Source organism: Terrapene carolina, unplaced genomic scaffold, assembly GCF_002925995.2.
Source record: "Terrapene carolina triunguis isolate 2854851 unplaced genomic scaffold, T_m_triunguis-2.0 Scaffold33, whole genome shotgun sequence".
Classification (NCBI taxonomy): Eukaryota; Metazoa; Chordata; order Testudines; family Emydidae; genus Terrapene; species Terrapene triunguis.
Genome location: NW_020664384.1, coordinates 1,871,696 through 1,885,538, shown reverse-complemented (window position 1 = coordinate 1,885,538; position 13,843 = coordinate 1,871,696). Strand labels below are relative to the sequence as shown.

At 39.8% G+C, this 13,843-nt stretch overlaps 1 protein-coding gene across 4 annotated transcripts in view; it reads right to left on the bottom strand.

Annotated features, from left to right (window-relative positions):
- Nucleotides 1–13,843, bottom strand: part of LOC113406632 (amyloid-beta A4 protein) — a 322,356-nt gene that overhangs the window by 160,034 nt on the left and 148,479 nt on the right. For all 4 annotated transcript variants that reach the window (XM_026652412.2, XM_026652414.2, XM_026652421.2 and 1 more), the window contains exons 4-5: nt 7,200–7,312; nt 5,369–5,562 (exon numbers count right to left, since the gene is read on the bottom strand). In XM_026652412.2, the coding sequence (XP_026508197.1) occupies nt 5,369–5,562; nt 7,200–7,312 (307 nt within the window). The remainder of the gene's footprint in view (nt 1–5,368; nt 5,563–7,199; nt 7,313–13,843) is intronic.

Here is a 13,843-nt window from a genome sequence, read left to right as displayed (position 1 = left end):
GGCTTCACTGTTTGCCGGGCAGCCTCCAGACCCTGCGCCCCCGGCTGGGCGCTTCCCCTCCCGGGCTCCAGCTGCGCTGGGGAAGCACCGGCCGGGGGGCGCAGGGTCTGGGGGCTGCCCGGCAAACCGTGAAGCCGGTAGTGCTGGGGCAGCCCTTTCCTTGTGGCTGGGAGTGGGAGGGAGGAGGGGGCGGAGTTAGGGCGGGGAAGGGGCGGAGTTGGGGCGGGGCTGGGGAAATGGGCGGGGCCAGGGCCCGTGGAGGGTCCTCTTTTTTTATTTGCTGGATATGGTAACCCTAAATTACTCTCTACACAGAAGCCTGGGGATGGGGAGGGGAACTGGAGCCTGTAACTCCTTCAGCAGAAGCACATGAGCAAAAGGGGGACACACACTGTCTGGCACATACCAGAAAAAAAAGGCAGGAGAAAGAGAAGGAGGAGAAACTCTGCCATGTCTAAGGACACTGACCAAACCTAGGACTCAGAAAAGGGGTGAGATCAGAATAAGGGGGACTGTGTTCAAGATTGTTGTTTTTCACAGATCTGTAACTCTCAAAGTGCTTACAAGAGTAAAGAGCTTATAGTTTAAAAAAAAAATTCCTTTGCTAAGACCTTGCTTTTCTGCCACATTGTCCCTCAAGGGTTTAATTAGAAACCAGAGCTCCCACAGCAGGTGGACTCTGAGGGGAACATGTCTAAGCAACTGGAGGGGCCCGAAAAGGGCTGAGGGACTGGTTTTGGAGTCTAGGGCAGCTGGATTGCAGGGTTCCAATGTCATACAAAGGGTAAGCCTCTGGGAGTGTGCCTTTGAGATCCAGAGCTAGGGACAGTGACCAGTCACTATCCAGACTCAGGGGCTTAGAAACATGTGGGATCTAGGAGTTCAGTCGCTCACAAAAGACATGTATCTGTCCTGAGAGTGGGTCTGGACTAGGTTCTAAGGAGGAGTATTTGGTAACATTATGGACATAGCTAGCTACTGCATGAAAATTAAAGAAGAGTCAGATCTGGTAAAACCTGCTAATAGCTCCTATTTGCACAATAGGGCTAAAACACAAGACAAGACTGATCAGCTTTTAATAAAAAAGAAAACAGAAAAACGCACATTATAATTATTTAAATATTCAGTTACTCTGTATTACTTAAATATAAAATTCACTCTGCATTAATTCTAATCAGCTTTTTTGCACTTTTGCAAAAGCACTGCACAAAAATATCAAAATAATATAACTGCAACAGACATGTTAAAGAATTCTTAAATTAGAATGATGCTAAAGTCATAGCATAAAATAATGAAGTCTTTTTAAAATAAAATCTTCTAACTTTACTTATCTTTGTATGAATAGAAATGTTTCACAGTAAATGACAGCTAAGTGCATGATAAAGCAATTTCACTGATAATTACTGCAGGCTCAAGGACTGCACTTCTTTCTCTATTATATCTCTGAAATCCTATTCCAAAGGCCAATCCCTTACAGAGCAATGAAGATGTTAAAAGCTGTCACTAGAAACTAATGCTGCATTGTGTGTATGACAGTCAGTTTAAGAGACCCAGATAATCTACTACAAATAGGAATACAAATTTATCGACATTGGTATGGGTCACTAAATTACATGCATTCTATTTTTTCTTGAAAGGGTAAGAAAAAATGGAGTCCAAGTATGCTATAAACTCCAGCTCTTGACAAGATCACTGCACAAAGGAGACAAAAAGCTAATTTACTAAATGTACAATTGAGAAAAATGAAAGTAAAAGTCAAAACAAAAGTTAAAGTAATAAAAGAAAAAAAAAAACAGACTTCTGTTACAGCTGCATGATTTCGAATAAATTCTTCCCCCAAAAGTCAGGTTCTAGTGGACAGGGTACTGGACTGGGATTCAGGAAACCTGGGTTCAATTCCTAGCTGTGTCACTAACCTATGGTGTGACCTTGGGCAAGTTTCTCTGGGCATTTGTTTCTCTTTACACTTTCTGTCGTACCTATTTAGATTGTAAAATCTACAGGGCAGAGATACCAAAATACCCTAGGGACTTTACAATAAAACAAATACAGATTAGCTGTTTGTTTTAAATTAAATGTATAATAATAAAATAATTAAAATCCTTTTATTGAATCCTTATCCTCCTTTCTCTGCCTGTAGACATTCCTCGACGTTCTGTCATTGCTCCTTTCCTCTTCTCCACCCGCACTTCCACTAAGGTTTCCACCTCCACTTTTATGTGGATTACTTGTAAATTTACTTCTCATTATCTGTCTCCTTGCTCTTCCTGGTTGACCCACTGCTGTCTAAAATTTGCTGTCTCCAAAACTGAACTTGTCTTTCCTCTTAATCTGAATGCCGTAAAAGCTACAAAAGCCACGTCTGAAGGTTCTAACTTCAGTTGTTTTCTCACCACCCGCTATGGGGAAAATAAGTGTTCACACTCACATCACCCAACTGATTTTGCTAAAGCTTTACCACCTCCCCCACAATTTTGTTTTATCAAATTAAAAGCTATTGAAAAAAAGAGGGATAGAAACAGAAGCTCCATTAATGCAGGAGTTACCAGCAGCTTCTGTACTTTTTATACAGTATCACATAATACACACATACAGGAAGAGATATTAAACTTTTTGGAAGGCGTCATGATGAAAGGAACACTGTAAATGTAAGGTTACTGACTTATGGTGAAACTACATGGAGCTAAGTAAACATTCCAAACAAAGAAAACTGCTTTAGTGGTATAAAAACATTAGTTTAGTGGTATAGCAAGCAATATCAGCATCCCTCCCTATTGACTTAAAACTAAGATTGGAAATCCAAAATTTGATCATAATTTCTAATGTTACATATTAGTAGTCAGATACTGTCGCATAATATATTATATGATTCATGTTTGTTATTCTATCAAGCATACAGCATTTAAACTTACTCATGTTCAAAGTGGGAAATTCTATTTTTGTAACCTGATATCAAGGATACTTTAATTTTGATGCAAAAGGATTCATTAATCATTTCTATGAGTGTATTTTTGGCTTCAAGGCAGAGGAGGGACTGGATGCAGCTTGAGGATTGAAGAACCAGCAAATGAAACTAGTGAATTCGTTTATAAGAATTGCAAATTGTCGAGCTCTTCATCTTAATTAAAGTTCAACTACTTCGTAAAAGCAACGTGGCCTTTCCAGATTTGCTATAGGTATTTCTATATGAAAAAAGCTTTTACTATTCACTTGGAATTTCAGGATTGGATTCAAATGTAACTCCAGTTGATGCTCTAATAGGATATTAGTTTTCTGAAGTCATCCTTGACCTGCTCAATTTAGAATTTGAATTGCTTTATGAGTAGATTCTGTATGCTTCCCCAGTGACAAACATGAACAATTGAAACAAATGGATAATTCAGATTGCTTTATATACATCCCTCATAATTGCTGTTAATTGCTGTAACGTGCACCATTATGAGAACATTTTTATTTCATATTTTTAGATATCTTCGACCAGACATATTAAAGGAGAATATTTCATTTTTGCAAATTTCTCCATCTTTATATAGGAAGAAATTAATTTGAGGGTTGCAAACATTTTTCATTCTTAGCCCACATTTTCAACAACTTGAAACCCAATCAGCAATGCATAAACCAAATATACAGAAATTACAAAACGATGCTGTGAGACCTGGCCTATAAACCTCCTCGAAAGTGAGTTCTATTGCTACACTTTGGCTGTTAGATGTACTCATTAAGAAAAATCAAATATTCCAAGACTGAAGATGTCTTCCTCCCTAGATGGGGCCAAAAGCAGGGGCCTTGATACTACTCTTTTGTGACAAGGAATCAGAGAAAAGACCTTAATTTCGTTCATCTAATCCATCCCCTTGCAATTAAAGACCTGTTCCCTGCAACAGCTTTTTTAGTACTGTGTTCAACCTAGTGTTCAGTGTTCTCCATGATATGGCTTCTGCTCCTTCCCCAAAAGACATTTCCACAATTGAATACATCTTCTTGTTAAAGATTTCCCTGATATTCAGTCTAATTTTTCGTTGTCCTAATGTCATTCCATTGCCAATATTAGCCCATTACTCCTAGTTAGAGTCATTTATCTCCATCCTTCATCTTTACATCCCTGAAACACTTGTAGGCTAATGTTCCCATTTTAGCCATTGCTAAGGCAAACTATATACATTTGGCATTTTTAATCTTGCCATATAAATTTATCCACCCTGCCCCTAATCATTTTTGTTGTTCTTCTCTGAACTCCCTCCAGTCTCCCAGGCTCATCCTGGTTCTAAGGTGCTGTGAAATGAATGCAGAAGATGAAAAGGAATTAATCAGCCAATTTCTGAGATTTGGATTTTGTTTCCCCTTTCTAAAAATTGACACTACCAACATCTAAACTCTGCACTTCCTAACTTAATCTAGCATGCTGTGATGTTTGGTCAAATACAGAATCATGACCCTGGATTTTAGTTTAGTAAAGGAGGGTAACTTTCATTGTATTTTAAAATTAATTCCCCAGAGATATTTAAGATTTGAATAGAACTGTACTCAGCTCTCACTTACACCTGTATAACCCTAATGCAGTTAGTAGGCTACCATGAAAAAGGCCATATCAACCTGGGATACCCAGTTACAGTATGATCATACCCCAAGCTTAATCCAGCACCCCTTTGGTATGTTTAGATGATGCTAAATTGTTAAAGGAACCAAGGTATAGCCATGTTCTTTCCCCACGTACACAGGCAAAACCAGTCCATATTGTAACTTGGTCGCTGCGCAATTGTCTTGCAAAGTGACTCCCCTAACATAGTTGCAACTGTAATGCAGGCAGTGTCTAGTAAAGAAGAATATGTCTTGTCATGGTGTGGCCATTTAAATAGATTTTTGAAAATACCTTTCAATTCATAATTAAAAGGGACGCTGCCAGCTTGAAAGTCTTCTTACTGTGTCACTAACACCTATGTTAATAAAACTAAAAAGGGGGTTTTAAAACACCTCACTTATCACTAACAGGGTTGGCTGTGCATTTTTTGCAGTTCACTCAGCTTGCCAATGAAAGCTTCCCAGGTAGCCTGTTTCAATTTTTGGTTGTCATATGCTTGCAGTATTTGCAACCCAACACTATATTGTGCAAGGGAATGTTTACAGTCCAACAAGACATTTTTCATTGCATTTTAAAAAAAAAAACAATTAAAACGTTATAAACCTTATGGTTTTGTAAAAATCAAAAACATATTAAAACCCAGACATTTTGGGTCACTTCAAATGTTTCAAACAATGTGAAGATCCATCAAGTGTGCTCATATCAAAGACTCTGCTGTTAACTTTTAGTCTTTCCAAACAAACTTCTGACAATTTTCAGTAAACCAGAAAGGGGAAACACCACTCTTACCTTCCATCTGCATAATCTGCATCCGCACCTCCCCACCAGACATCGGAATCGTCTTCCTCAGCGTCAGCTGAATCAACATTGTCACTTTCATCTGCTAATGGACAGCAAACAAACTCCACACCACGGAACTTGTCAATTCCACAGGGCAGCAGCATACCGTAATCATGCAGATTCATACTCTTTTCACTACAGGACTACAAAAATAAAGAGAACAGTGACAACATTGTTACACAGTGAGCTGGCCAAGGAAAAGTTGGCATAGATGTTAAGAAAATAATAAAAGTCTGTGTACAGCCTCAGAAAATTAGAGTTAGCTTGTTAATTGATCTCTCAACTATTGTGACTGATAAATTCATTCAGCATGGGAACATGGGCACCCAACCACAGTCTAGTTATTTTAGGCAACAAGCTTTTCCTTCTCCTCAACTCTTCTCCTTGCCAAAAGATTTCATCCCCTCACATACACCTGACAAATCCTACATCCTCTTACCTAGAACTACTTTGAGGGTTTGCTTTTGCTGTGCACAATTAACCACTGGAGAGTGACAGTTTGCCCTGACTATGTAATAGTGCTACTGAAGAGGAGATCAACACCTAACGCACTTGATACATTGAGGTTTGATTCCTCGTTTAGTATGGTACCTTCTAGCCATATTGGAAAAGTGTTAATTATGCATCATTTAAGAGGTTGCACAAAACACAAAAGACAAAACCACACAGAACATGTGGAAAAGAAGAAAACATTTAAATGTTTTCACCCCTCAGCATGTCATTGTGAGCTGATATTACAGGGTCAAACAGACTTCCAGGAGGGTCCATGCAAAATGGTAATTTGCAACTCTAAACTCTTGTCAGTTTACCTTTAAGAAGACATGAACCTACAAAGGACTAAGATATCATTTGGATGCATGACACCTACAAAATTAAGTTTCAGAGGGTCTTTAATAAAATGTCAGTGAGTTGTAAAATCATATGTTCTGTGCTTTGTATCAGTTTTACACATTGTCCTCACAAGTTTCCTTGTCCTCTCTCTCCTATTTCTTTCCCATTCCCCTTCTTGACCTCATTTGTTGCATCATCTCTGAGATTAGATTGTAAATTCTTTGAGGCCGGAGTCATGTCTTAATTCTGTGAAGCACTTAGCACAAAATTATACTACTACTACTACTACTACTACTACTACTACTACTACTACTACTACTACTATAACAAGTGAGTGAGTCAAGCATTAAAGGTGATTAAAAGGAATTAGAGAGCTTAATACTGCCATGTACGATGTGGGACAAAAGTTTATGGAAATAGATGTTCTTATTTTCCAAGCATGGAGTAGTGATATTACAGATGTAATCTTAGTTCTTCAACAGAAGAGCAATGTTAAGTCAAACTGATAAGTCAACCTCCACAAACACTGGAACTTGCATAAAAAAAATCAGGAGTGTTCAAATTTGAGAATATGGTATAAAACAACAACAATATGAAAATTCAAACATCAACTCTACATGACACATCAAGTTACAAAATAATACTGCTTATGAATCAAAATAAACGTAACAGAACTTTTCCTGGTTTTCTCCTAATTAAAAGCACCAATTCACCACCCATCAATAAATATTTACAAATACAACTGTGTCCTCACCATTTTCATAGAATCATAGAATATCAGGGTTGGAAGGGACCTCAGGAGGTCATCTAGTCCAACCCCCTGCTCAAAGCAGGACCAATCCCCCAATTTTCTCTACAACAACACTGTTGTAATTAGATGCATCCCAGGAAAGTGATACAACTTGAAAGAAAGATGGCTAGAAATGTCAAGATAAATTATATACTGTACCTCTTTAGCAACAGTGTGCCAGTGCAGGTGAGTTTCACATATATCCATCCTTTCCTGGTGGAGGAACTTGCACTTATCTGGCACCAGAAGGGCATCACTCACAAACTCACCAACTGGAAGAAAACAATATGAAGTCTTCATTTCACTCATTATTTCAGTCTCCGAATTTTTGTTTTTAAAACTTAACAGTGAAGAAGTCAACCTCCAACTAATAGAGGCTAATGAGAAAGTTTCTCTGACAGACAGGTTACTCAATACTTCCCCACTATAAGGATTCTTTAACTTTCTACTGATGAATGTGGTACCAGTACCTTCCAGAGAGTCAGGATACTCTCTGGTCTAATCCAGTGTGGCAATTCCTATGTTCCTAATACAACATCTCCAGGACCGAAGACTTCAATGGCCTTTACCATTAAGTTAGTGTTTGCTGTGACCTGGCTATCTGACAAACATTAAAACATGAATCTGAAGAATATTGGAACATATTTACATTCTTTACATCCAGAACAAATTTGACACCAAATCACCAATGCAAATCATTCTAAAGTATTTTAGTAAATGACAGGGCATTGTTATTGTGTAGCTTTAAAAAAAAAATAGTATTTTAGTCCCTTTTCAGTTTAACCCAGTTTCACCAGCAGGATAGCACACAGGTTAACTGAGACGGTTAATGGTACTCTGAAACAACATCCTAACAACACACTGAGATCATCCGATTGTCAGCTCTGTATACCAAGTTAATGCGTGATCACTGCCTCTCTCTTGAGCACTATACTTTAATTAGCCAGGAGGGATCCACCTGCTGTACAATTAAAGAGTGTTGAAAAACACACTCGGGAATAAATGTCTACAGTGCTGGTGTTTACGATTATGGGGGAAATATGATGAACAACATGATTTATTGCACTGCAATCATAATTTTGTAGTAATTCTGGCATTGCAGTTTTTTTTTTTTTTTTAAGTTACAAACATGGAGATATTGGACAAATAACTAGCAGGAAGTGGTCAGAGAACTGATATACTCTATTGTATGGATATTGTCTGGACAGTAGGAAGAAGAAGTTACCTACCTTGGTATCTGGAGATTCTTTGAGATGTGTCACCCCTATCTGCATTCCACTGTGGGTACACCTGCACTCCATGCGCCTGGAGCTGGAGAATTTTGAAAGCAGTGTCTGTTGGTCTGCACATGCACCCTCGCCCTCTTGTGCCTCTGTCTAAGGCGATAAAGGGTGAGACAGTGCACTTGCCTCTCCAGTTCCTTCTCTACCGGGAATCCAAAAGATGAACTGAAGAAGGGGGGAAGTAGGGTAGGAAGTGGAATGCAGACAGGGACCAAATATCTCAAAGAGTGTCCAGTAACAAAGGTGAGTAACTTCTTCTTTCAGTGCTGGTCCCTATGTGTATTCCACTATAGGTGACTGACAAGCAATACTTAAGTAGGAGGAGGGGTACGAGGATCCAAATGACAGAGCCAAACGAAGGACCACCATTCCAAAGGATGCCTCAGCAGAGGAGACCTGAACTAAACCTTAATGCCTCGCAAACACGTGGACGGAACTCCATGTAAGCTGCTTTGCTGATATCAAGTAAAGGTACTTCTTGAAGCAACGCCATAGATGTTGCTTGAGCATTTGTGGAATGGGCCCTAACCCCATGAGATGGGGGAAGAAGATCAGACAGCTGATACTATTAGGTTAGTGTATGCTGATAGCAGAGCAAAATAAAGCCTGAGATCCACTTAGAGATTCTTTGGGAGGATATAGCTTGACTCCAAACTCTTTCTGCTATGGCAACAAATAGTCTAGGAAACCTTTTTGATTGGTTTTGTGGTCAACAGCAAAATGTCTGCTGGCACATTCTGTCTCTCTAGAAGATAGTCGGAGGTGACTACTAGTGCACCTGTTCGACAGACTGCTTCCGCACACTGTGGGATGCATCTCGTTCCTCCCTGTTTGTTGATGTAAAAGATGGTCATGATATTGTCTGACATCATGCAGGCACTGCAATCCTGAATAAAAGGAGAAAGGCTTTGCAAACCCTTTGAACTGCTCGCAATTCCAAAATACTGGACAGCATTCTGGACTCTTGAAATGTCCAGGTGCCCTGCACTGTATGGCTGCCCATGTCAGTTCCCCAGTCCAACAGGGAAGTGACTGTAACAGTTGTCCTATCCGATGGGGTAGCAAGGAAGGAAACGCCCACGCATATATGGTGAGGATTCTTCTACCACACCAGAGATGATAGTACTTTGGCAAAACAGCTATTAGGGTGCTCATGGACTGCTGGTTTGGTAAATACACTTTTTGAAACCTATTCATTGGCAGGTAAGGCCTTGCTGTGATTGAATTTAAGGATGTCCTGATGAAGTCTAAATCTGCGTCGGGGTGAAAATGGAGTTTTCGGTGTTTACGCTCCCCCTCAAGTAGGAGAGGAGTTGCATCATTGCCAAAGTCCAACTGCAGCCTCATGGCCTTTTCTACTGGATGCTTTCTGAGGCAAAGTTTCCACCCCTCTCAGAGAACGATTGGCATATACTGCACTTTGCCGCGATGTGAGGTTTCTCCAAGGCAGTACAAGCAGCACTGATGGTTGTCATTGACTGAGAAGTAGCACAGGCACAAATTTTGAAGCCAGGAGTGATAGGCATAGTACTGTACTGAAACACGGTCTGGGGGTGTATAGGGGGCTCCCCAGGTCAGGGAGGCTAACTAACTACAAAACATTTAAAACTATTATATAAGACTATAAATCCTAACATCTTCTAAAATCTATTTACGATACATTTCATATAGGTGTGTGTGCGCGCGCGCGTAGATAAAGGAATAAAGATGAAGCTCAGGATATTAGAGGTTGCAACCCAGACTATGTGATGGTAAGAAGGAACTGGAGAGGTGGTCACTCATTCCACCCTTTATATCCTCAGTCAGGGGCAAAAAGAGGATGAGGGAGCATGTGGGGACCAACAGACACTGCTTTCAAAATTCTCCAGCTCTGGCGCATGGAGTGCAGGTGTACCCACAGTGGAATACAAATAGGGACCAGCACTCAAAGAAGAATACATGATTCAAGTGGCATGAGTTTATCTGCTCCCTGAAGCATACTTGTTTCTAGCAACCTCCAAGAAAATTAAAGTACTCACATTTCAAATGAATGAACAAAAATGGTCCAGTGCTTACATGTTGAAATAATGGTTAAATGAGTTATAGTGAAGTAATTATATGTTTATTATTAGGCAAGGAAACGTGCTGGCTACTGACTCTGTGCTGGCTCTTGAGAATTACTTATTGATTTAAAAAGTCTGCTTTAAAAATTAACTAACACGGAAAGTTTTTCAATATCACACTTCAGCAAAAGGGAGTGTGCCTCCATTTGCTAATGATCGATGATATTTGTAGTCCAACTGATTTTTTTCTCCTGTATTCGATGCTAGTGATTTTAAGTCATTAAAAGCCAAGGTCAGCAAATTTCTGGGGGAGAATGGATTTTATCACCCCAGTGTGCCACACGATAATGCTTGCAATTTACTCACAACAATAACAGAAAACCCACAGGGATATATTATTATTCTGCATTCAAAATGAGTTTGTGAGCTCCATGCCCTCATGGAACCTATAAGACACAAACATTTGTAGCTGCTGTGCAGCACACTCAGCCTCTGCTCCTGGAAGGTATCAGATGGTGTCGAAGTGAGGTAGAGGCAACAGTCTCTCTGGCCAGTGACTTATAAGGGAGCAGGGAATTGAATCATAGAATCATAGAAATGTAGGACTGCAAGGGACCTCGATGCGTCATCTAGTCCAGTCACCTGCACAACGGCAGGACCAATGATTATTTTGACCATCCCTAACAGGTGTTTGTCTGACCTATTCATTACTTTCTATCCAGTCCTCAGTGGACAATTTATCACCCTCTCCTCTTTATAACAACTTTTACATGCTTGAACACTATCATCACGTCCCCCTCTCCCCCCAGTCTTATCTCCAAACGAAACAAACCCATTTTTTCCAATCTCTCCTAATTTTTTAGACCTTAAAGCATTTATCTTACTCTCCTCTGGACATTTTCCAATTTGTTCACATCCTTCCAGAATTGGACACAATATTTCAGTGGAAGCCTTATCAGTGCTGAGTAGAGCGGAAGAATTTCTTCTTGTGTCTTGCTTACAACACTCCTTCTAATACATCTCAGAATGGTGTCCACTTTTTTTGCAACAGTTTAACATTGTTGATGCATATTTCGTTTGTGATCCACTATAACCCCCAGATCCTTCTCTGCAGAACTTCTTCCTAGGCAGTCATTTTCCATTTGTGTAATTGATAATCAATTTGTCTTTTTCTTAAGACTCATCATTGGTCAAATCAAGCAAGGCAACAATGGCACTTCTACAACTGAGAGGCAAAGAACTGGACTACAGAGGTGTGATTTTCACTAATCACATCCCTAACCCACAGAGGGATTGTTAGTTTAAAGCACTGAAGATGATGCAGGTTGGAACACTTTAGAGCTATGTTCCACCTATTTATCAATGGCTGAATTAGTAGTATGCAGTATACTACCATCTAAATGAAGCTATGGGTTACATCTTCTGAGGCTGAATACTACGCTGTTCACTGCACTTTAGATTCCTGAAAGCTGCACTACAAAAAAGAGCTGTTGGACCACTAACTCAGGGCAATGCTGGGTAGGGAGAAATGCCCTGGCCTCAGGAAAGGACAGAAGTTTACACAGTGCTTTACAAAAAGGGATTGAGACATACTCCCTGCCCCTGCTACAGTAAAAGTCTGAAGAGATAAAGGACATTTTTATAAAGTTATATTTAAATAAAAATCCAAGAAGAATGAGATTTTTTAACATTGACATATGACCAGATTCACCCTTAGTGTAACTCCCCTAAAGTCAAAAAAGTTACACAAGAAGCACGGTTGATCTACAGTGTCAGAGTACAGAAAATTATAGGCTTCAATTAACAAATTTATCTTGATTGGATATAAAATTGATTTACCTTAAATGCTGACTCTAATTGTACTGTCATTCTTAATCACTAAATTCCTCCAACATAATTTTGCAAATCATAGACATTAAACAGTACCATTTTCCATGCATCCTATGATGGCACAAGATGCATGAGGACAGCTTGTCCTGTGCATGGGACACACAAGAAATCAGGTGAGTTACACCCTCGGGAAATAAAAGGAAATAGATTATAAACTCTTTGGGGCAGGGATTATGTCTGTCTCTCTGTCAGTAGAGAGTCTAGCACAACACAACCCCAATTTTGACCCAGGGCTCTGTGTTCTACCGTATATAAATAATGATCATTCATCTTTTTGAGAAGCCCCAATACCTGATACCACATTTTTATTTTTAGGCCTTTGTCTCCAGAATTTTGTAAGTTTTAATGCATAATCAAGGGGGCAACATCTGCCTCAATGAAATAATGAACTATAGAAAGTGTATAATGTGTACTTAAGACAGAAAAGATAAACAAAACCTAATGAAGAGGTAGGCAGCAGCCAATAGCTCAGTTAGTCTAAAACGGGTGCAACTGAGCCTTAAGTCTCGTGTACTCAAGGGATGCTGCCAAAAAGTGTCCAACAATCCTTTCTAGTCATAAAATATCCTGTTACGTAACTGTATAAAACTGGGCTATTCTCCTTGGCCCTTTTTTCCCTCCAGGTAATGCTTCAATCATAGCTGTAAATGGGAATTTCTGCTCACTTTGATACTTTTCTGCTTGATTGCATTTGATAATGAAAACGTCTGTTCTCTCTTTTTCAGATAGAATGCAAGTGTCATTCAGATTTTACACACCATGCAAATAGAGAATGCATTTGTTAAGATGCAAAACTATTTAAATATGCTTCATTACAAGTTCTGGCACTTTTACAGATGCATCAGTTAAAAATCATTTTAAAGTACTGCAGCATCTAACGGTGGTTCATATAGGCTTTAAATACATTTGCTTTTCTAGGGTTTTTTTTTTTTTCTTCCCTTCTTTAAAGAAAAACGGCATCTTATATCTGACCCTGCGGTGAAATGCCCTCCTTTCTCCCTCTCACTTATTAACAATGTTCATTACCCCAACCTCATGTTCCAGGTCATCAGAGCAAGGTTATTTGAAAACCTTCCATTTAGTTTGGACTCTCCAGGTCATAACTGTTGTGATAATCATGTTTTCTTGTAGTGGTCCAAAAATGCTGCACCACAAATCAAGGTGCGGCCTCTCAAACATGATACATGGCAAAACAACCCAAATCTGGTTGCAAAGTCAACCACTCCAGAATTAGGAAATGTCAGAACTAAGGTTTTTCTTTCTGCAGTCCCCCATCTCATTCACTACACATCTTCCAACTTCAGCAACAAATGAGGCAGGGGTCCTACAGGCAACAGGCACCCTCTCATTCACCCTGTTTGATGAATGAGTCAGGAGACTGCAGAAAAAGAAACGAGCATCTAGCTATTAAAGTAGTTGAATGTCACCCTGGAAAATTGGTTACTAACCCTACCACTGCCACAGCGTTCCTGTGTGCTGATATCACACTAAACCAGGGGTCGGCAACGTTTGGCACGCGGCTCGCCAGGGTAAGCACCCTGGCGGGCCGGGCCAGTTTATTTACCTGCTGACGCGGCAGGTTCGGCCG